The following is a 24,452-nucleotide window of genomic DNA, read 5'->3' as shown; positions in this document are numbered from 1 at the left end:
GTATATGAAATTTAGTCAAAATAGATTATAATATTATTCAATTAAGGTTGTCTTCACTTTAATAATGACATCTTTTTTTCAATAAATTTATTAAACATTCACTTCTTAATGTCATTCATATTTTGTGTGAAATAAAATATTTTTTTTAAACATAGTAGAGTTTATGGCATATATTTATCAGGTACAACATTGGGTATCCCATGAGCTAGAGAATATTTCTCGTGTAACTTTACAAGCACCCACCAAAGGTAGAGGAAATCTACATGGAGTTTCGCAGACTTGTGATGTAGGAAGAGTTGATGTTCCATGTTAAGTGATTTTCTGGAAAAATAAGAGAAAAAGTAAGCTCATATATGAATGGAATTGTTTAAGCGATATGAGTATAATTATTACATGAGATAACTTTAAGTTCTTTCTCCAATGTCTTAAAATAAATTCAGTCAGTCAGTCAGCTTGATAATCACAATAGTCTTCCAAATTGTCTTACAGATATGTGTTTTAACGATTTTCTGTTGTTCCCAAGTATCAAACCTACATCCAAGCAAGAATTTCAAGATGCCTATGAAAAGATTTCAACATTATATATATATTTTTAAAATTTTACCTTTCTTTAATCTTGCACATTGTACTATAAATATCGTTCATCCTCTTAAAAATACGTATCAAACGTCTGTAAAGAAAGGCGATACGATACGACGTATCTTTAGGGTTAAAATACCGCTCAGCTTCTAGGCGTTTCACTTTATGTCTAGCCATGTAGATGAATTGCAGCATAAGGTCTAAAACCTTCAGTTTAACCTCATACCGAGAGGCCTCCTGCCATTCGTAATAACCACCGTGCCAGCCTAATCTCCTGGTATCATTCATTCTTGTAAAATCAATATTCTGGCTCATATTTAATTTCTTTTTTAGCTTTTCAATGTCGACCCTTTCGACATCGATCGTAATATTTTTTATTATAATGTCTCCTTGTGGTGCAATATTGGAAGATTGGTTAAATGTTTCGAAAAGATCAGATATGTCTGGGAATATTTGGAGATCTTGGCTGCTCACTGTTGATAATACTAAAATTAAGGTCAGTTTAAATAAAGTACTCAAAAGAACTCATTCGACTATATTTAACATCGAATTATCGTTCATTATCTCTATACATATATTCCTCTTCGTAGTCATCTGCTTCTGAATAGTGGCAAAACCACTAAAGATTTTTCATTAATTTGGTAAAATCTAATAAATTTAGCTAAATAACTATTTAATACTGAAGTAAATACTCACTGTTCAACACTACGAGCATATACATTGCTATTAAATTATTAACGAGTGTTCGTGAGTTTGTTTTTTATTTTTCACAGCAGCAAGCAGTAAACTTAAGTGGCCAAGCGTGTAATTAACACAAAGGTTACTTGTCTAAGTTGCAATAATCAAAAGCTTACAATATCAGAAACAGAAAACTTATTACTTATTTAACAGACGCAGCATTTTCCCATACCCCAGTGTGTGTAAAATAAATTCATATTAGATAAACAATGCATGTTCCGAGTTATGAAAAATAACCTGCCACAAGAATATTTCGCCCTTGAGACAAGTTTTTTCAATAATTTACTAAAGGATAGTTTTAGAAAAAAAAATACGTTGTGAATATTTTAAATATAAATAAATAAACTTATTCCTTCACAATATTGCCTTTCTTCTTTAAATATTCATTCATCTCCTGATCTTTTCTAATTTCTGTACGATTATGGAAATCTTTGATCCACAAAATGGTATCTTTCAAGTCAACATCCATCCTCACAACCTTCTCGTAGAACCTCAATAACGCTGTCAAATTTTGCCAATTATCTGTATGAAGCTGATTTTCTGCCACCGTCACGATTTTCAATTGTTCGTACCTGTAAATAGCTAAAATGAATTCACAACAATATGTAGCAATGTGTCAATATGTCAATAGCAACAATATGTCTTTCGGGCGCTCTGTTTTAGTCATGAATATTCCAATGGCAATATTCATTCATATGAATCTCTATTTCTTTCTTGGTCAGACGAATTAAGTAATTAAACTTTCGAGATTTTGACTATGAACTTATAGTTTTAATTAAATATAAAATACAAACTTTAAAGTTTGTATTTTAGTTTTCGTTAGTATCTGTTTAATTAATCCATTTCAGAATCAAGAGAGTTAAATATGCCTGAGCCATTTACAAAAGTTAAATGAGATTCATAAGAGATCCTATACGAATAACATCTTTAATTTAATTACGGGGCTGGTTTCCACCGTTATTTAAATATAATTCAATTGAGGATTCTGAGAACAGATTTACGGAAGGGTTGTGTCTCGATCTGGATTTCTCGTTTCTTCTCTTTCTCCGGAAAGCTCGTAAAGTTTAATCCCTATACTTTACCTGATACGTCTCAGTCTGTTAAACAGGTATCCGATTTTATAACGCGAACTTCCTCGATATTTCGCCTTTTGACTCATCACTTTTCTGATAAGGTAACGGGAGTGCAACAGAAATTGTATAGCTACATTGTATAACCTAATTTTTTTCTGTTTTTCAGTCTCAAAATTTATGGCTTTGTCATCTGGATCTGTGTAGCCATACCAGCGACCGCCAAATCTGATAGATGAATAAACATTCTAATAAATAGACGCAATTAATTGTAATGGATCATCGTCTGTTTTATTTATCATCTATCGTAGTATATAATATATTGGCTAGAGTTGTAAGGTTTTAGCTACAATAAGAAAGAAGACACGCAAACTTTCCTACTTCAAACATAATCTTACCAAGCTACAAACCATAGTTTGTACCGTATATATGGTACGAAAAAATAATACCTATGACATATCTCACTGTGACGAATATTTAAATTACGAAAGTTACGAACAATATAATTAATAATTAGAATAAATAATTGATAACATATAACATAATGTTTTCTCTTTAGGTTATGACTATTTCATAAAACATGGTTCAAATCGAGTTTGGCTTATCAATTTTGAAGAGAAGGCAACAGTATTAGTGTTTGTTTCTTAACTGAACAACACACGCACTCAAAACGTTGTGTAATGTAATGAATTTGTTTTTGTCTATTAAAGACGTTTACGTAAAGTTAATGTGCATGACCGACCTATCTAGCCTCTGGCTGCGCGTAGACTGCGATGACCATCCGCGATTCTACGCATGCCCGTATAGGTCCCATAGCGGAAATACCGAAACCGAGCGACTCATTGAGCACATCCAAATGGCTACAGATTCCCTGCTCGAAGGGGTTCCTACCGCTGAAATCGTCATACTTGGCGATTTTAACGCTCACCATGCCGATTGGCTCGGTTCGGAAACCACCGATCACGCGGGAAGATCCTTTCACGACTTTGCTTTAGCTTACGACCTGTCACAAATGGTCCCTGCGATTACACGAATACCAGATGTGGATGGTCATAAACCCTCTTTGTTGGACCTTCTGCTGACCTCACATCCGGAGACCTATCAAGTCTCTGTTGACCCGCCATTGGGTTCATCGGATCATTGTGTGGTCCGGAGTACTGTGCCTACTACGCGCCCTCCTCGGTCCCGTTTTTCGGGTTGTCGTCGTATTTGGCACTATCGGTCAGCAGATTGGGATGGGATGCGGTCTTTCTTTGCGTCCTACCCTTGGGGGCCTATGTGCTTTTCGTCGGAAGCTCCAGATTCCGTCGCTGCCTCTGTCGCCGAAGTGGTTCTACAGGGCATGGAACTTTTTATTCCATTCTCTGCGGTGCCGATCGGTGGCAAGTCACAGACCTGGTTTAAGCGTTCTTGCAAGGCGGCATCGCGTCGAAAGCGAGAATGCTTTAATGCATGGGCGGAAGCGGCGATATCTCGTGATGCCAATACCAGCGAACATAAAAATGCATATAACTCAGCCTCCAGGTCCTTCAAACGGGAAATCGCTAAGGCAAAGTCAGAGCACATCGCCAGATTTGGCGAGAGATTGGCCCAACTCCCTTCTGGGACCCGAGCCTTCTGGTCTCTCACCAAAGCTGTACAAGGGAATTTTTGTCAGCCATCGAAACCACCGCTGCACAGAGAGGATGACTCGCTCGCCCACACTGCGAAGGAGAAGGCCGACCTCTTGGGCTGTCTCTTCGCGTCCAACTCGACTTTGGATGACCGGGGGAGATCACCACCGGCGATTTCACGGTGTGATAACTCAATGCCGGAAATCACATTCCGGCAACGTGCTGTTCGCAGAGCACTATCTTCCTTGGACATTCATAAGTCGAGCGGGCCGGATGGTATCCCTCCAATTGTGCTGCGTACTTGTGCTCCTGAGTTGGCTCCGGTCCTGACGCGCCTTTTCCGGTACCTGTACTCGCTCGGCACTGTCCCGAAGTGCTGGAAGACCGCTTTGATACATTCGATCTCTAAAAAAGGCGATCGCTCTGATCCATCCAACTATCGCCAAATCGCAATAACCTCCTTGTTCTCTCTAGAGGGCCACCAGCTGATTAGCGATTATCAGTACGGCTTTCGTCGTGGTCGTTCGGCTGGTGACCTTCTAGTATACCTTACTCATAGATGGGCAGAGGCAATTGAGTCCAAGGGGGAGGCACTAGCGGTTAGTTTGGACATAGCGAAAGCCTTCGATCGGGTGTGGCACAAAGCACTGCTCTCGAAGCTTCCAGCCCACGGGCTTCCTGAGAAATTATGCGACTGGATCTCCAGCTTTCTAGCCGATCGGAGCATCAAGGTCGTCGTCGACGGAGCATGTTCCGACCTTAAACCCGTGAATGCTGGGGTCCCACAAGGCTGTGTTCTGTCCCCGACCCTGTTTCTTCTACATATCAATGACATGTTGCAACTTAGCAACATTCATTGCTATGCGGACGACAGCACTGGGGATACTCTTTACACTGGCCGGGCAGGTATTTCTCGGGCAGTTGTCGATGAGTACCGGAACAAACTTGTGTCTGAAGTCGAAACTCTTTTACGTGGAGTCTCGGACTGGGGTAGACAAAACCTAGTCCAATTTAATCCCAAGAAGACACAAGTTTGCGCGTTTTCCGCGAAAAAAATACCCTTTGTCGCTACTCCACTTTTCGAAAACACTCTTCTTGAAGCCACAGCCAGCATCGGATTACTTGGCGTTGACATATCGAACGACGTTCAGTTTCGCGGTCATTTGGAGGGAAAGGCTAAATTAGCCTCCAAAAAGCTTGGTGTGCTCAGCAAGGCGAGACTGTACTTCACTCCGGGCCACCGCTTGCAACTCTATAAAGCACAAATACGGCCCCACATGGAATACTGTTCTCACCTCTGGGCGGGGGCTCCCCAGTACCAGCTCCTTCCACTTGACCGTATCCAACGAAGAGCGGTTCGAATCGTCGATGACCAATCCCTCTCCGAGCGGCTCGATCCTTTGGCGTTGCGTAGAGATGTGGGGTCACTCTGCATCTTCTACCGCATTTACCATGGAGAGTGTTCAGAGGAGTTGTTCGGATTAATACCTGCAGCTGAGTTTCAGCATTGGACGTCGAGGCAAAACACAAAATTCCACCCGTATCACCTCGACGTCCGACGTTCCACGACTGAGCGTTTTTCAAGGCAATTTTTGCCGCGCACCACCGCTATGTGGAACCGGCTGCCCGCTGAGGTGTTTCCGAACCAATTCGACTTAGGGTCCTTCAAGAAAAGAGCGTACAAATTCTTAAAAGGCCGGCAGCGCACTCGCGAGCCCTCTGGCATTGAGAGTGTCCATGGGCGGCGGTATCACTTAACATCAGGTGAGCCTCCTGCCCGTTTGCCCCATATTTTATAAAAAAAAATGAAAATATAAGATAACAGACGAGCTCAGACTTTAAATTTATTTAAAAATCTTCTTGTTGATGATTTTTCTTCTGCCTCGTAATTAGCTACTACTTATATTAATTGTGAGTTAATTAACCTTTGGCAGAGCTTTTACATGTCTGTTTATCCATATTATTATTTATCTTTTTTCTTTGGATTTTATTTTATTTAATTTTAGATATAGTTGCATGTTATTTTGAGTTTTTTTTTTAAATTAATTATGCACTTCTTGTACTTTACCCTCTGTAACCTAACCTAACCTACACCAGGTTGCCTGGATGAAATCGCTTGCTAGCGATAAGGCCGTCTGTTGTCTAATAACTTATGTAACCTACTTACTTTTTGTTTTTTTTTATTTGTATAATTATGTATATTATGATAACAAAGTATAAATAAATAAACAATACCTTCTACTGATGTTATTTACTATTGGATTCAACTTGTTAAACTCAATTATATCAAATGATGAATTTGGACAGGGGATTTGATCGTAATCAGCAGCCAACAAAATTGGCAGCGTACTCCTTGAAATGAATAATTCGTCACTTCGCCTTCGTTTCGTACTATTATCTCTATCTTTTATTGATGGCAAGTAGAAGTCGGTGAACAGTGGAATATCACCGTTAATCAAATCATCTATATCTATAAAGTTAGATGTGATAACAGGTTCTGGTCCGCCTGCTTCTAAAAATAGCAAATTAGAACGAATAATTATGATACAACTAGAATTTACAAGGTATCTTATACCTGGTTTTATTATATTATAGATATATTTATACTCTATTTAATTAAAATTTATCATGGGTAATGGCGATAAACCTTTTGTGCTGAACTAATTATCATTTTACCAGCAAAGAACCAGGACTTTTAGGTTACATGCGTTACTTACTAAGCTAAATGTTTACAAGATATATTGTTGTTGTCGTTACAATTACCTGAATTAATCTGATCACTAAGATATGTGCTGAATAAGTAAAACAATGATAAAATAATTATTTCATACATTTCCTACGTGAACAATATACGTAAAGAAGAATAAAAACCATTGCTAAACGAGCGTAAAATAGAAAATTTTATGCGAATTAAGAAAAGGTTATTAGCCCATATAATGTTATTTTATTGCAAATACGAATCATATTAACACACTATTTCGAGATATTTTAAATTTGTTTTTACCTTTTATTTCTTATATAATATATGTACTAGATACTAATACATACATTATGTTACATGCTATAAACTAAAAACTTACTAACGGTAAAAAATATTACATAATGTATACATACTAATGTATACATTATGTAATATTTTTTACCGTTAGTTACACCGCTGTAATGCTATAGTCCTTTTTAAGTTCTTGACACTTACCGCAACATACATTATAAAACTAAGGTTCCAATAAAATATACAATATATGCAATTTATGACTTGCGGAAAAACACAAAAAAATTAAAAGACAGTTTTTGTTAAATTATTTTTATTTGTAAAAAAAATACATCTACTCGACAAACTTCCACGCATCTTTCCGATTTGTCATCACTTGGTTCAACATTCGCTTACAATTCGAGTCATTTAACATTACCAAATCAATTAAAAGCTCTATATCAAACCATAAATCTAACTCCCTCTCGAAAGCCTCCAATAATTCCTTTACTAACAACCTCTCATACCTTAACCTTACGAAATAGCATCCCATAAAAGCCTTAAAAGTGTATCGAGCGAATGTTTTAACAGCTTGGTCAGTTTTACTCATCAAGAAGCCCATTTTATAAACGGAACTTTGTCTGTATGTCACCCTATACGTCTGCATGATAATCATTCTGTTTCGCGCTTGATAAATAGCCTGCTTCATGAGTTCAAGAAACCTTCGTTTCAGACTAAATCTATCATTTTTGTTGTCTGTTAAGCCTCCGGGAGGTTCCCATCGGCGTCCATCTTTCCTCAACACCACCTTTGGTTCTCCATTAGTAACTTTTAAAGATAACAGCTCATCTGTCCCGTCGATACCATTGAACATTCTATCAAATTCGTCATGGTAAATGTGTCTTCTGGTTTTGTTATTCATTGATATCTGACTCCAGACATGTGTTGGTTTAAATTTTAACAGGTAGTCCTTGAATGCCCAATTGGCAGTTGAAGTATTGGTAAATATGGGCTTACTCTTATTAGAATAAACTAAAGGTGTTAATGATAGTATAATTGGTATGCAGCCTGAAAAAAATAACATCAATAATATTTAAACAACCGTTTACAAAGATCATGCTAGTTCAGCAAGGCGGCTTAGCTTTAAGAGGTATTTTTAATTCAATTGTTCTACGTCAGCCATGTTACTTATAAAATTACAAATACAAAATAAGTTTCTTTTTATAGAATAGGGCTCAAAAGGGCAGGAGGCTCACCTGATGTTAAGTGGTACCGCCGCTCATGAACACTCTCAATGCCAGAGGGCTCGCGAGTGCGTTGCCGGCCTTTTAAGAATTGGTACGCTCTTTTCTTGAAGGACCCTAAGTCGAATTGGTTCAGAAATACTTCAGTGGGCAGCTGGTTCCACAAAGCGGTGGTGCGCGGCAAAAATTGCCTTGAAAAACGCTCAGTAACTAAGAACAAATATTAAATGCACTGTATAGACTATAAATATATTTTGTAGAGTGTGATATAAAACCGTAAATGGTATTTGTGAAACAAGTTCTCGTAGCAATTGCAGCGATGTGCTACGAACGTGCTACGGCGTAGAATGTATTTTAAAAGTATTAGACTCACGTAATAGCAGCATTTGTAAGGAACTTAGTTATCTTTATAGCATTACGGAATGTACATATAATTGCTTGTAATTACATATAACATCGTAAATTATCAATAAATGTTTATTGTTTCAAGTAATACCGAAATGAAATATCTAAAACAGGATATAACCGATTACTATATTGTGCAATTTTTATTTTTGGACAGTGATCGAAGGTTATCCTGGCAATTATGACTCATTCATATTTATTAGTTTTTATTTTCTACGTCTATTAAAAAAAGGCTATACCAAAATCATGTTCGTAATCGCAAAATAAACGTGCTTATAAAATATTCATACCAAAATTATAAATTTAATATAATAATAATTGGTATTTATTACCAACATTTTTCAATTATTTGTGTATGAAATACTTTCAATTGGTTTTTTAAATTTTTGATTGTTATATCATTAAAATTTGCATAATAATCTGAATGAATTACGATTAATATTCTGACGCATTTTCGATATCGAGGTGATCTCGGTAAATTATTCGTAACTGGAGACGAAGACTTTGGGGATCTCATATTTTATTAGAACTGAAAGAAAAGTTGGTCAAACATGACCCCACACTGGTATTATTGTGTCTCTTTTTGTTACACGCCTTTTAACGTTCTCCATCCTTGTCGCACCTACCCTACAGTGGACTAAGATTATAAAAATGATAGATGTGAACTATTATAAAACTGCTTATTTATAAAGAATTATTATTAATAGATATGATATTAAAAATAGTAAAGTATGATAGTTTTTTTCTTTTGTACAGTATTGTACTTTTGCAAATAGTTATTTACAAAAGTTAGCTTACCTTGGACGTGAGTTACGTATCGAATACCTTTGTATCTATCCAATACCGATGTATATATATATATATATATATATATAAGTATTTATAAATTATCAATATTTAATGTTATTATTCAGTCTAAGGCAAGCGAGTTTCCTCACGATATTATCCTTCACCGTTAGAGCGAATATTAAATGCGCACATATAAAGAAAATCCATAGGTGCATAGCCGGGGATCGAACCTACGACCTCAGTGATGAGAGTCGCACGCTGAAGTCACTAGGCCAACACTGCTCTCACACTAAAATCCATCTATTTACTTGTCCATTAGAGATCTAAGGGTTTTCAAACAACACTAAATACCGCTCTGACTCGCCGAAAGCGTATGTGCAAAATATTTTTTATCTTAACTTTATTAACTTACATATATTTATTTATTTAGGAAACAAAACAGATGAAACAGAAACAGAACAGTAAAAAACAAAAAAATTAAAACATAAAATTCACACATTGAATATATCCATAAAAAGTTTCACTGATAAAAATACTTGTATACCTTTAGAACCTGTTTATCAATATTAAAATACATAACAACTATAATTACAGAATTGTTCGTAAATACTATACTTAGTACCGTATCTGTTTCACACTTATCTGCGGCACGTAGTATGGAAACGTAGAAATTTCCAACCCCTCAGTTTCCAGTTTTATGTCGTACGTTACGTAGAAAGCACGTGGTCATAATATCATTTAAATAAACACGAAAAAATGTAACCAAAATCTGAACGCGACGCGGTCACGCGACACATTTTGATCACGCCATGTTTGAAAATTAATGAAAAACTATTTTTTTGTAATATTTTCTTTGTGAAATTGCTTTCGGCATTGGGTGTTACCTCCTAATTACAGGTGAGTTCGGGTCTTTTTTCATTACGCTCTTCTACTCACCTTTATAAATTGCTATAATCAACGAGCAACATTCTTTCATTAATTCAAAGCTTCAAACGTAGAATTTTTAAGTTATAAATAAAGAATCTGTATTTTTTTACATCGAAGAAGGTTATTTATATACTGAAACTCTTATGTAAGGTATTCTATTAGACCTTAGAAACACAATTTATATTTATATTTTTTTTACGATAGCAACAACTTAATAAAACCATTAGCAAAAGCGATTTTAACGCAAGAGTTAAGAGTTTTATTCTCAAGAGAGCTTTTATAAACATTGAAACTTCGGAAAGTTTGTGGACGTACAAAACAAAATTTCAAATGAATACTATTTGTAAACGTAACGAACGTCTAATATTAACTATTTGACTAAAAATTGTGACACTAAAACCCTTGTTTTCAGAATTCTCTAATACTTGATATGTTTAACAAGTAAATATCAATATCAGCCTCTACGCCTAATATATGTAGTTTTTTGTTATTAGACTTTGTGAACTTTACACTACATAAATGCGCACTTACATTAAACCAAGTTATAAAGAAAGAGAACGGACTATGTAGAAAAGGTAAAAAATAAAATCACCTTCTTAGGCGATCGTAACTATTCAAATAGAGCAATTATGAGCTCAGACCCAAGCCTGAATAGTTGATAGAACCTCTGAATTCTATTTTTAGATATATCTGCAGTATCTTCAATGTCGCTAGGGATATTAGGGTAAGTTTTAATTTTTCTACAAATTTGCGGTTTTATAAACCAAAAACTGCGATTTTTTATTTGTTACCTGGGGTACGATAAAATAAGAGGCTTCGCTACGCTGTTAACGGTAAAAGGTAACCTTATGCTATGAAAATTCTGTTAGGTTGTGTTATTCTTTACCCAGCTAAGGAATAACATTAACATAAAAGGTATGGTTTTGTGTGAACAGTCATCACGATTTCCATGACATTTTCATATTATAATCAAAATCATTGATGTCCTCGAGAGGTAAACAAATTATGCATTTCTCTAAGCACCAACGTAAGTTCTTCCCTAAAAGCTAATTAATTTTATCAATACAAAAATATACAGTATTTCTAATATTCTTAACCTACATAGTAATAATGATAATTTAAAATTATTTAATATAATATTTAAACAAATTTTAACAGTCCCTGTAGCAGTGTTATTTTAATGCTGGCAGAATTTCCTGGCTGTATTGCGATACTTATTCGTTGAGCGAGGAAAGCACCAGCTCTAGGAGCACCGGTACTCCTCTACCAGGCGCCAACTTAAATCTTTAACTAGCGCCTTTATTGAAACCCACGGCCCAAGAGCCTCTACTTCAAAGGAATAAAATGGAAGTTGGAGACAAGACACCTATATTTGAACCGTTTTTAATTAATTAATTAATATAGATTAGAGCAGTGTTGGTCTAGTGGCTTCAGCGAGCGACTCTCATCTCTGGGGTCGTAAGTTCGATCCCCGGCTGTGCACCAATGGATTTTCTTTCTATGTGCACATTTAACACTCGCTCTAACGGTGAAGGAAAACATCGTGAGGAAACCGGCTTGCCTTAGACCCAAAAAGTCGACGGCGTGCGTCAGGCACAGAAAGCTGATCACCTATTTGCCTATTAGATTAACAAATGATCATGAAACGGATACAGAAATCTGAGGCCCAGACCTAAAGAGGTTGTAGCGCCATTGATTTTTATTTTATTTTAATTAATATAGATTATACTGCAGATGTGTACAAGTTGTTGATTACTAAATAGATAATTTTGTACAAACGCGCATTGATCAGTTATAACATATACATCTTTCTATTTATTTAAATAACATTTTTTTTTAAATTTAGTTATAAAAATCTTTAAGATAATTCGGTGGTGAATAAATCTGTTTTATTGGTGCCTCGGGTGCAGGGTTCCCACATAAGCTATAAAATGCTAGAATGTTTAAGTGTTGCCCGCATAAACAAAGATCTAGCGTATAAAAGAAAATTGAGTCTTGCAACCCTCAGGGACTTTAGGGTTAAGGACTTGTCTTTTTATACGAAAGTTTTATAACCACGAGGTGCATAGCTTTAATGAAATACGAAATTTTAGTAAATCATTGTAATTTTAACAAATTGTATTTTGTGACAGGAAAGAATAGTTTTTGTTTTGAATTTTCTTGAAATTTTATATGATAAAAAAGTTTACTGTATCTCTTTGAATTAAAATTCTTTTTGATGAGTAAAAAATGCACGGTTATGTTTGGCCAACGAAATTCAGAACAGTATTTTACTATATATATAAAAATGAATCCCTATTTCCCTTGGTCACGGCATCACGCGTGAACGGTTGGGCCGATTTCGCTAATTCTTTTTTGTTGTGTTTGTTATTGTCAGAAGAAGGGTCTTATGAAAAAAATAATAATAAGGAAATAGCGCGGAAATGAGAAAATTTCAGAATACTTAACCACCATATTAAGTAATCATTAAAAGTAATGCTTCGATCTGAGAGATAATGATAAATACATATAAAATAATTACAGTCGCTAATTGTTTGTGGCATTAATCTTGAAAGTCCATGTTTTTCACATGGCCAGTTATATGTTGCCTGTTCCCATGTCGGAATACCAACAAAACTATTTATATACGCGACAGAAAAACAAACAAATAATTTTGTATGATATACGCATTTTTAGTTAATTAGCAATTGGAAATCGATATTCATAGTTAAGACAGGACGACGTCTGTCGAGTTCGCTAGTTTATTCCTAAGATCAGAAAGTACCAAACATTGGTATTTGCAGGTGGAGGACACAAAACAGCTACAGTACTGTACAAAAGGTAATTTTTATAAGTCAAATTGCTCTTCCATGTTCTTTATTCTTTAAAGACAGAGCTTTGACTTAATTAAGACAGAGTTTTAACGTGAGCGTTTGTTTTTATTCTAGAGAACAGGAGTTTTCGGGCCCTGCCCGTGCCTGGGCTCACCTGATGATAAGTGATACCGCGGACACAATGCGGGTGCGTTGCCGGCCAATATAAATTATGAGCTATAATTAAAATCAAAAGGATGTCATACTAAATTATATTTACTACCGAACGAACATAGCCCATACACAAACAATGATAAAACTTTAATTGAAATATAAAGTCCTATAAATTATATTACTCTTCAGATAATTATTAACGCGTGGATCTCTTCACGTAATTAATTAACTTTAAAATTGTCGAAGATTTATTCAATTAATATTATTCCCTTCTTAAGGGCGTTTTTAATCATTGTCAAGTGTTTTAGCTTAAAGTAATAAATCGTTTTTATAATATTATAAAATAATTAATCGCATTAAAAAAATGAAGAGCTCTACCATAGACTTGTACCAAAATAATAATAACATTATTTATATAATATTTCATTGCTCAATTACTTTGCTTCTTTGTGGGTTTTGGCCTAAGTTTGCAGCTATTTATTTGATGTTTGATAGACAAGTGGGTAAATCCCACTGTGTTTAGATTTTTAGTCAAGTATTATTGAATTGTGCTAAGTTTATGCGAGTGCTGCGATTGATAGTATCTTTAAAACTGTATTTGAAACCTTAAATGGTGAAAAGTACCTACTACTTGAAAAGTTATGTAAATATTTTAAAAAATATATATATATTTACAAGAATAGCTTGTTATGGAATTGGGATCAAAGAATTTTCGACATAAATATAAGAGACAGGTTTTAGATATATACACAGACTACACTCAACATTTGTGTATATATACACGCTCTTATTGGCCTTTAGAAGTGTTTTAAGATATACTATTTCACTGGGATAGCTTACACTATCACTGGCCTTAATAAACTTGAGATAAATTCTTGGGATAAAAGTATTGCGATACACGTAACTGTTTATTAAATTTTGAATTGAAGTACCTTGAGTTTTTGTTACAAAGTTTCGACAAGTGTATTAAAATGTTTTGTGTTTATGTCAATTGTACTTGCGCTAGAAGCGAAATAAGCAAATGTTGAATATTTCAATTTATGTTATTCTTTTTATTTTATGTATTTTGTTCTATTTGAGAAACATCACACACGTAACAATGGGGACTATCAAGTACTTATGAAAAAAAATATAGAAAGGATAAACACACGTGTAAAAATTACATGAGAATTTAAGAAGGTGCAGCGCTAACCAGATCCATGCAACTCCCCCACAATCGCAAGTCACAAGCAAGTTGGGGATCAGTCCTTCGTCGTTGTTTCTTGGGTCGCGCTGGTTTCCTTACGGTGTCTAAACAGAAATATGAAGAAAATTTCATTTCGAATGCATTTCTGGGTTGTGTGTGGTTATTGTATGTGTGTTATAAAATGTATTAATTTATTTAATAACAATTCATTATAATGTGTAATATTTTGCTCTTCCATAACAAACTTAATAGTAATTTCCTTAAAAATCATATGATTTAATATCATCTTTGTTTGTTTTTTCAACAATTATCAACACGCCTGAGCCTATGTGTGCGTGTGTGGGTGCATGTTAGTGAATGAGTGAGTGTGTGGGTGAATGAAATAATATACCCATATTAAAGTCAAAATGTTTCTTTCGATTAGTATCGTGTAAGAAATAAACCAAAAGTTATATTATCTCCCAAACTTGTTTAGAATCCAGATACTTACTTACAATAATTTCAAGTTACAGAATTGCTCAAATTGGCTTAATTGGGAGTACTGAGGTTGTTGCCTTTATGAACAACGGTCTAACTTTACTTATTTCATCTCACGATGTGTTTTTGCTTCTAACCTCTTTGATTCGTAAATTAATAATTTTCAATTGAAATACTGATATTGAAAACTTCAAATTGAAATACTGATATTTTTATACAAAAAATACGTAAAATGAAATAGCAATAATACATTTTTTCATCGAAAAGTTGAATAGCGCTTCATAGATGTATTAGGAACCTAAACGGAACAATAGTATTCATTCGTAAAATTTAAATGTTCGAGCTGTAGAAAGTGGATCACCGAAATTGTACACAATTTTGGTACCCTTGTACTGCTTATGTCATTTTGAAGTAATGTTTTACCGATAAGTGGTGCAATTTGAAAGAAACTTATGTGTATGGCACTAGGTGGCGCTGTGCATTGTAGCTCTAGTAGTCTCACAGAAGCTGGCAATGTGGAAGTTTTAAAACTGTCAAAGACAAGTTCAAATTCGCACCAAATATTTTACATGAAGCCCAAAGTAGCATCATTATTTATGTACTGTTTTTCCTACATATTGTCCACTTCCATAAATAATAGAACAAAGTGACCTATTATTTATCTTTTTGGGTTACCCGACTCTCGGGCTTCACAAAAGGCGGGGTGATACTCGGTATTGTTCATTAATGCATTGCTATTATATGGGAAATGTCAAATGTCGTGCCAACTCATTCTAGAACAGGGCCAGACTCGTAATTTATTGTCAATTATCTTGACAGATTGAAAAAAGCTAAAATTTTTGTATAGTATACATTATTAGCTAGGTAGTGGACTCACCCATCTACCACATACTGACATCGATATATATCATATTTCGGCCATACAGTGCGCAAAGGCGATGAGAACTTGGAGAAACTGATCGTGGTTGGTAACACAGAAGGCAAAAGATCACGTGGCCGTTCACCAACCAGACGGACCGATCAAGTGAAATCCACATCGTCCCCAAAACTCCAGACGTTTCCTCGCTGACCCCAATGCTCTGACATGAGCTATCGACTGAAGAGAGATGGTAGTAGAACTCTTCTTTTTCTGTAAAGTGCAAAAAAAAATTGCTTTAGTCTTTGACTCACGCTTACTCACATATATTACTGTAACTAACATTATTATATACTATTAATGTAATGGGCAGATCAATTAAAAAAAAGTATGTTGGGAAGATTTATTTTTACCATAATTACTACTGTATAAATATTAGGTATGATGTAGTGAACTTTAATATATAAATAGTCTACTAGTAATTAAAAAATACGTAGTATCATAATAAAACCAATACATTATGTCAGTTCGTCCCTGTATAAAAACTGATTCAAATACAGGATGGTATAAATCGGCATGCATTAACTTTTTGCGGGTGCCATTACCCGACCCGAATGTTTTTCCGGACAGCCTGTATTCGCTTTTATGACTTAGCAATATGACTTTCAACTTAGGGTTTAGGCATATGTTCACAATTTTCACTCAAAGACCAGTGTCGACTTAGTAGCTTTAGACGATTCTCACCTTTGAGGTCGTAGGTTTGAACTCAGGCTGAAGTAATGAACACAAATTCGTACGGCGAAGGAAAACGTCGTGAGAAAACCAGAATTCCTCGTGTCGACGGCATCAGATATATGCAGTCTTTGCACACAAATTGGTACGGAATAAAATCGACATACTTTTGTTTAAATTTATAGCTTTTTAAACTTATCGGTATAATTAAGATCCCAGACGCATTGCAAATAGCGAGTCCTCAGTACAATATTGTATATACAACAATATTATATTGTACAACATAGTTATAATATTGTGACTAAAAGAAGAAGTTGTTTTACTATTCATAAAAGTAATTAGCCATTTAAAGTAACTCCTATATACGTGTTTAAAATTACGTCATGAAAATTAATGTTATGCAAACACAAACGTTGCATTCTAAATATTCATAATGTTTATCTTAAAATTTCCACCGCAACGCATTAGAGCACGCTCCAAATATTGTACATAATAATGATCGTTTTCGGCGCATTTGTGCATTCGCAATGCACTCACTGTTGGGTGTAGATAAAATCGAGCGTTGGTTATTCATTGTAAGGTTCTTTATGTGGTTATATATAAGGAACTTATATGGGACAACGTGTGTCTATGCGTACTGAAGGTGTTCTCGACCCATCACTATGAAAAAGAAGGGGTTCCGTCTTTTGTTTTACGTTCTCAACTCCTGGTTAGACTACATATTTGTGTGACTTATTATGATTGGATTTTAATTTCTTATTCATTGCGTGATATCTTTTTACTCAGATCTTTTTGAACATCGCAAATATATAGACAAAGCTTTCGCTACATAAAAACCGGCCGGTTGTGGAACGACGGACGTCAAGGTGATACGGATGGTATTTTGTATTCTGCCTTAACGTCTGATGATGAAACACACACACAAAGTACTGAATACGATGATCTTTGTACATATGTACACTATTATCCTATTTATTAAAATATATATTTATACTTCTTTTACGTTATTTTTTAAGTGTGGCGATAGGATAAAACATCACATAAATGTATATTAAAAACTTTCCCACACCCAGAATCACCAAAATAGTAAAATTACGCTTCACGACATGAAATTCGGCTATTGTTATGAATAGTCTAACAAAATCAGCGTTCACCCTATTCTAGTAAATTAATGTTTCAGTATTTGTAATTTATCGCTCCAACTTCTATAAGCCCGTAATGTTCCTGCCAAAATATAACATTTTTCACATAGAAACCGTCTATAAATCATTGGACAAATGCTTTTGAGAATAATAAACCTCTTATCCTCAAAAGTCTCTTGTAACGATATTATTATAACCGATTGTTGTGGGTACATAGAAAATTACTTTCTTTGATAAATTTGTAATTTTTTTATTCTTCGTATTAATCCTTCCATTAGGGAATGGGGTGTACTCTGGGTAGACATTTCACCAAAGTAAGTAAGATAAGGCAAGACACGTAAGTGTAGTAAGAGAAGGCAAAGTAACAAACCAGGTATAACAGGAGCCGCCGCCGAATATATATATATATATGAAGATGAGGTAGAGACTCATACGTTACGAAGTTCAGTGTTGGCCTAGTGGCTTAAGTGAGCGACTCTTCATCCTGTTGTCGTACGTTCTAATCACAGCTGTGCACGATTTTTCTTTCTATTTGTGCATTTAAAAATTGCTACTACCGTAAAGGCATATACCCGTACAATTGAGCGATTTCGCCGGAAGCCTGAAAACCATATTTGACTATAAGAAACCCAACAGAATAATAAATAACTTAACTGGAATTGTTTATAATTTTTTCATAATAATATACTGCATCATATAATATATCATTCTATTTCTAAGAGTATACATAGACGACAGCTTGTTACTTAATTCAAGCAAATATTATGTTCTGAAATATTTGTAATTAATTATTATTCCATACTCCTATGTATACAATTCATCGCCCATATTTCTCTATCTAATGCTCCAACAACGTGGATTCAAAATAATAATAATTGTGTATTAGAATTACTACATGACATCGTATCACCTACATTTAGTGAGATAAATAAACATTAATTCATTTATATATGTATATTGTATAAATGAGCAATAGAGATTCATATAGATTCATAACTGCAACAAAATTGTCTTTGATGTTTCCAATAGATTAGATCTCTAATAACAGTTAATTCGAGATCACTGGAGACTAATGGAGGACGAGATTTCAAATAATCGAGATATTGATCATTATTAATTGATGCTTGTCCCTCGTAGTTATTCGTAATATATTATAATAGATAAGGGCCATTTGCCAAAGGGAGTGTATATATTATCAGACACAAAAGAATTTATGCACGTTATATATCAGATTATTTATAATAATATGGATATAGTTTATTTGTCTCCTTATTTACAGTAATCTTGTGGTTGATGTTTTGATGAGGTGAAAGCTTTAATTTAGATTTACTTTTTACATTACCTTTTGTCTGTAATAATGTTTTTCCATTACTATATTTAAAAACTCGCATTGTTATATTTTTCTCGTATATTATATTATATATTAATTCTTTTATTTAGACAATTCTTAATCAGTTTTAGTATCCAATTTTTACTTTATCGTATTACGTAGCTTTTAATCGTTGTTTGTGTGCAAACCAGGCTACTCTTGATTTGAAGATATAAGCGCATCATTTACAGGTTAGTAGGTGATATATTTTGGTGCTGTTGAATTTAGAGATATGTATTCTTGTTTGCATTTAATTATAAATATTTCGATCAAAGACTAACTTGATCTTACTTGACTTATCTTAATATTCTATGACCCTTGGAAGGCACAGAGGGCGTACGCAGTAACACCGATGAAGGTTGAATTTGTTCGGTCATAATCTTTCACATTTTACTTCGACTCTTCCAGCTCTCTTCGTCTCACTTGCAACTGTATGTCGTCAGGTTTTAGTACTCATAAATATATATTTTTTTAAATGTAATAGCAGGCAAACGGGCAAGAGGCTCACCTGATGTGAAGCGATACCGCCGCCCATGGACACTCACATTGCCAGAAGGCTCGCAAGTGCGTTGCCGGCCTTTCAAGAATTGGTACGCTCTTTTCTTGAAGGACCCTAAGTCAAATTGGTTCGGAAATACTTTAGTGGGCAGCTGGTTCCACATAGTGGTGGTGCGCGGCAAAAACTGCCTTAGAAAACGCTCAGTTGTGGAACGACGGACGTCGAGGTGATACGGATGGTATTTTGTATTTTGCCTTGACGTCCGATAATGAAACTCAGCTGCGGGTATTAGACCGAACAACTCTTCTGAACACTCCCCATGGTAAATGCGGTAGAAGATGCAGATGGACCCAACATCTCTACGCAACGCCAAGGGATCAAGCCGCACGGAAAGTGATTGGTCGTCGACGATTCGAACCGATCTTCGTTGAATACGGTCAAGTGGAAGGAGCTGGTACTGGGGAGCTCCCGCCCAGAGGTGAGAACAGTATTCCATGTGGGGCCGAATTTGCGCTTTATAGAGTTGCAAGCGGTGGCCCGGAGTGAAGTACCGTCTCGCCTTGCTGAGCACACCAAGCTTTTTGGAGGCTAATTTAGCCTTCCCTTCCAAATGACCGCGAAACTGGACGTTATTCGATATGTCAACGCCCAATATTCCGATGTTAGCTGAGGCTTTAAGGAGAGTGCCTTCAAAGAGGGGAGTAGCGACAAAGGGAGTTTTTTTAGCGGAAAACGCGCAGACTTGTGTCTTCTTGGGGTTAAATTGGACTAGATTTAGTCTACCCCAGCCCGAGACTCCACGTAAAAGAGTTTCGACTTCAGACACAAGTTTGTTCCGGCACTCATCAACAACAGCCCGAGAAATACCTGCCCGGCCCGTGTAAAAAGTATCCCCAGTGCTGTCGTCCGCATAGCAATGAAGGTTGCTAAGTTGCAACATATCATTAATATGCAGAATAAACAGAAATTGAAAATGTAAACGATGGAAAATTTTATTTAAAAGGAAAAAGGAGACAATTCAATTTCACGTGGAAAAAGCGGTTCTAGCGAGTGTGATCTCGTTCGATCCAGTTTAATCCGGCTAAGACTTATTTGTACTTTTTACTTGGTGCGCTGCATTTAATATTAGTTCTATTTTACGCTTGCAAAGAGGTTTTAATGAAGCCATTTTAAATTCTGTCAACTAAATGCTTAATTACTTTTAGTGCTAATTGCAATTTTTGCAATTTTTTAACGCAATATGGTTTTATATAACTTGATAAAGCTTGCATTTGTTTAAGTTTTTAGCGTTTGCTTGAAAATACTTATATTGGTTGTCTTCTATTCCTTCATTTATTTCATAAATAGGAATCCCTTATGATGATTATTTAAATTAATAAAGCAATTCCGAGGTATTGTACAACGACTGTAATACAGAACATTTGCTTATAGCCGAACCAGCGCATAGTACGTATATTTAACCAAGGAAAGGGAGGATCATGGATATAGCTTCCGGAAACCCAGGGCCACACATATGCCTCGTGTCAATGTGCGATGACCAATGATATAGGTATGTCATGGGTTTTAGTGTGTCTGTCATGTCTGTAATTTTGTACGAAAAAATGAATATATAATAGTACACAAAATTGTAATACATTATTTAAGAGCATATAAACTTTGTTCATAAAAATACCGTTTCAAAGCAAAACAAATAGCTGCAAAACAAGGGTTTAAATAATTATGGTTGTAGAGACCGCATATTATGTGTGGTCGGTAAGGAAATGTGCTGCAGTGTGCTTAATACAACCGAGGTAGGGTTGAATGAATGGTTAGAAACATTATTAATTAAAATAAATTTATAAGGTAATAACGCTTTGTTTACGTTGAAATGAGATAGCTAGTTGGGCCGTAATACTTTAGACTTTTTCAATTTATAATAATTGACTATCTATAATTTTATATTAATGTTAACTTTTAAAAAGATATTATATTAGAAGAAGCATATTGCGACACATTTAAGGCAAATAGTTCAGATTAAATAATAATAATATCCTGCCTCTGCCACATATAATGGCGTGCAAATTCTGTCTTAAAAGGAATTTTACATAGAAGTTGCATACATTATTAGGCATTATAGTCAATTTTTATATTATTTGTAGCGATAAAATATATAATTACGTTATCAAATTAATATTAATTATAATGTTTCACGCTAATAATCATTACTAGAATAGAATCATATAAATCTCCTCCGTTCAGGATGATTCTAAAGTCCGCGTTAATATCCGTTATATAGGCGGGGATATTATTTACATAATTTATATTCCCACTAACATTACTTCCTACCTTGAAAAACAAGTGAATTTTGTAAAAATACACACAAAAATTACAAGTATAATCCTACCGAAATCTCATGGCTAATAGGGAAATAAAAATTATTTGTGAGAAATTGAATTACATGATCTTGATATTTGCAAAAAAATTAGAATAAGATTTCTCGCTTAAGATCCTTTTTCGCCATTTTTACAAAAACAAACAAATTTCAAGAAGATAATCACATAATCTCAGCAACGGTTGACAGATCTTTAATGTGACATGTGTTAGCTTCTAATATTAATTTAATTAAATTCTAAACATTTTTATGAAACATATTCTTAAGAATCTTGTTACAAGTGCGCATGTGCAATAGTTACTCATTTGACTCGTTCGGTTGTTTACGAGTTGTTACGAATTGACTCGACCATTTTCCCGAAGTGGGATGGTCAAGTCGGAGGAGGGAGTTGTGATTATAAAAGAGGTTGTGACACATGCGCACGGGCCTTTTCTTCGTACAAGTTTGAAGTTATACAGTTCACGTAAAATCAGTGAAGTAAATTATAGTGAATTAAGTCATCATTGAAGTGTTTAATTTCCTACCCTAAGAACTAAATCAACTACCGCTAACAATTCAGAAGAACGGGATGCAGCGAAGAAACTGACTGTATATCATATCCTTGTTGTAAAGGATTTACGCCCACGAGGTATGCGAAATATTTTTTTTTCATTTTTGTAACCTAAAGATGTAGGTACTATTTTTTTTATAATATTCAAAATCGTTCGTCATTTGAGTAAATTAAGTGTTAGGTTAGGTTAGACAAGTTTTACAGCGTTTTATGCACGTAAATTTGTTATTTGTCCATCTTTTTTTTATCTACCCGTATGTATAAAAAGTGAACAAAGGAATTAACTTTTAGCTATTTATCGCAATATTATCTAAATTAATACATAAATCATTCAATTGTATGACTTCACTATTCCGTAAAATAGGTCAATGGAAGTTGTTCGAAATACATAATTTAAATTTAATAATTTTTGATGGTGATCCCAAATATTTTTTCTCGGCCAACCGTCACATTTGTTAGTTGAGTCATTGTTGAGATTTACTCGGGCTACGTTACACAGATTTTTATTTTGATATATCTTTTTGTTAATTATAATTGATAATAGCTACGTCCACGATTTAGAATTGTATAGTGAGTGTTTGGTGCGTTTTTGAGAACTATCGTGAGGCAAGGTATTAGCATCAGTCTAACCTCTCTTTGTTCCAAAATTAATAGAATTTCTCCTAATCCTTACGTCTTATAATATTGTGTGCCCTTCTTCCTGAGAAGAAGATATTGTAACGAGGTATGTACCCAGGACTTATTATTCTAGTATAAGATTGTGTAGCGACGGCCACAGAACCGTTCTTTGTGGTACAGAAGTATATTAAGGAAGGAAATTATTTAACGAAGTAACGTTGGTTTCGTATTTTAAGTTTTCTCTATACATTTGTTATGCTATGAAAAGTAGCTTACTAGTATAAAGTTCTGTTCCTTTATTAACGGAAGACTGTGCTATTGCGTAGGAAGCATGGAACTGTGCTATGGTTTAGGATTTCTAAACATTTTCCAATTATAACCTCTCGGCCCTGTCTTGTCGTATTAGTTATATCGATAAAAATCAAAGCTTCCCAACTGCAGGCCTTGATACCTACCTAACATATATGAAAGAAAAGAAGTCATATTACTAGTACAATTTCTTGTTTAATTGTAGATATGATCTTGAATTGTCCGATTTCCTTTTAACGCTCTAGAACGCAAAGAACATTTTACGTTATTTTTTATTTTTAAGAGCTGTTACATTATATATTTTTATAATACTTACCATTTGTATGAAGGCGTTATGTGAACTAATATATAGTATTTTTCACGCCTTGGGTGTGAACTGAATGCCATAGTAATTCGTAAAAATATTATTTAGCCCATGTTCATCCGAGATAACGTAGGGTTCTAATTCTAATTGATCCTGTCAATCCATCCAGTTTCGGGGCCTATTCAAAAAAGCAAACAAATCTTGTTTTATAGTATTCGTATCTTTTTATAATTTTCACAATTTTTAGAGATTCTTAGGTGAGTTGAATATTTTTATAAAGTTTTTTTTTCTACAGAAATAATTGATTTTAATGTATTAATGTTTTTAACGATTCTTTTAAACTGACTTTAATTAAATGTATAATAATTTTATTATTTTTAGAACTTCTTAGGTGAGTTATATATAATATTTTTATAAAGTTTTTTTCTACTTCTCTTTTCTTCTTCTTATTAATGTTTTTAACGATTCTTTTAAACTGACTTTAGTTAAATGTATAATAATTTTATTATTTTTAGAAGTCCTAAGTCAGTTTAATATTATAATAAGGTTCTTACAGGACTTATTATTTTTTTTTACCATTTTAGAGCCTCTTAGGTGAGTTAAATATTGTTATAAAGTTTATTTTTTACAGAATTAATTGATTTTAAGTTATTATTAATTTTAATTTTAAAATTTAGCTTAATTAAATCTATAATATTTTTATTATTTTAGAAGTCCTAAGTCAGTTTAATATTATA

At 34.4% G+C, this 24,452-nt stretch overlaps 2 protein-coding genes and 1 long non-coding RNA gene across 7 annotated transcripts in view; 1 reads left to right on the top strand and 2 right to left on the bottom strand.

Annotated features, from left to right (window-relative positions):
• LOC123715290 lies at positions 1–6,877 on the bottom strand. 2 transcript variants are annotated; one of them, XR_006754415.1, is made up of 6 exons: positions 6,764–6,877; positions 6,236–6,512; positions 2,400–2,615; positions 1,276–1,889; positions 605–1,064; positions 1–321 (listed from the first exon to the last, which is right to left on the bottom strand). It is a non-coding gene; the product is annotated as an uncharacterized LOC123715290 (long non-coding RNA). The 2 variants fall into 2 exon arrangements; XR_006754416.1 differs by having other exon boundaries at positions 6,236–6,509; positions 6,764–6,871.
• Positions 6,878–7,294: 417 nt separating this feature from the next.
• On the bottom strand, positions 7,295–15,992 carry LOC123714966. 4 transcript variants are annotated; one of them, XM_045669684.1, is made up of 2 exons: positions 15,974–15,992; positions 7,295–8,039 (listed from the first exon to the last, which is right to left on the bottom strand). In XM_045669684.1, exon 2 carries the CDS (start codon positions 7,891–7,893, stop codon positions 7,327–7,329), a length of 567 nt encoding a protein of 188 aa, XP_045525640.1. In that variant the 5' UTR covers positions 7,894–8,039; positions 15,974–15,992; the 3' UTR covers positions 7,295–7,326. The 4 variants fall into 4 exon arrangements, with proteins under 4 accessions (XP_045525640.1, XP_045525636.1, XP_045525637.1 ...); XM_045669680.1 differs by lacking the exon at positions 15,974–15,992 and adding an exon at positions 8,589–8,657; XM_045669681.1 differs by lacking the exon at positions 15,974–15,992 and adding an exon at positions 8,491–8,562.
• Positions 10,185–24,452, top strand: part of LOC123714963 — a 175,332-nt gene continuing 161,064 nt past the window's right edge. The window contains exon 1 of the mRNA XM_045669677.1: positions 10,185–10,306. The gene's annotated coding sequence lies outside the window, so the exon portion shown is untranslated. The remainder of the gene's footprint in view (positions 10,307–24,452) is intronic.

This window comes from Pieris brassicae, chromosome 10 (assembly GCF_905147105.1).
Source record: "Pieris brassicae chromosome 10, ilPieBrab1.1, whole genome shotgun sequence".
NCBI lineage: Eukaryota > Metazoa > Arthropoda > Insecta > Lepidoptera > Pieridae > Pieris > Pieris brassicae.
Note: the sequence above shows the minus strand (reverse complement) of the source record. Positions and strands in the feature narration are given on the sequence as shown.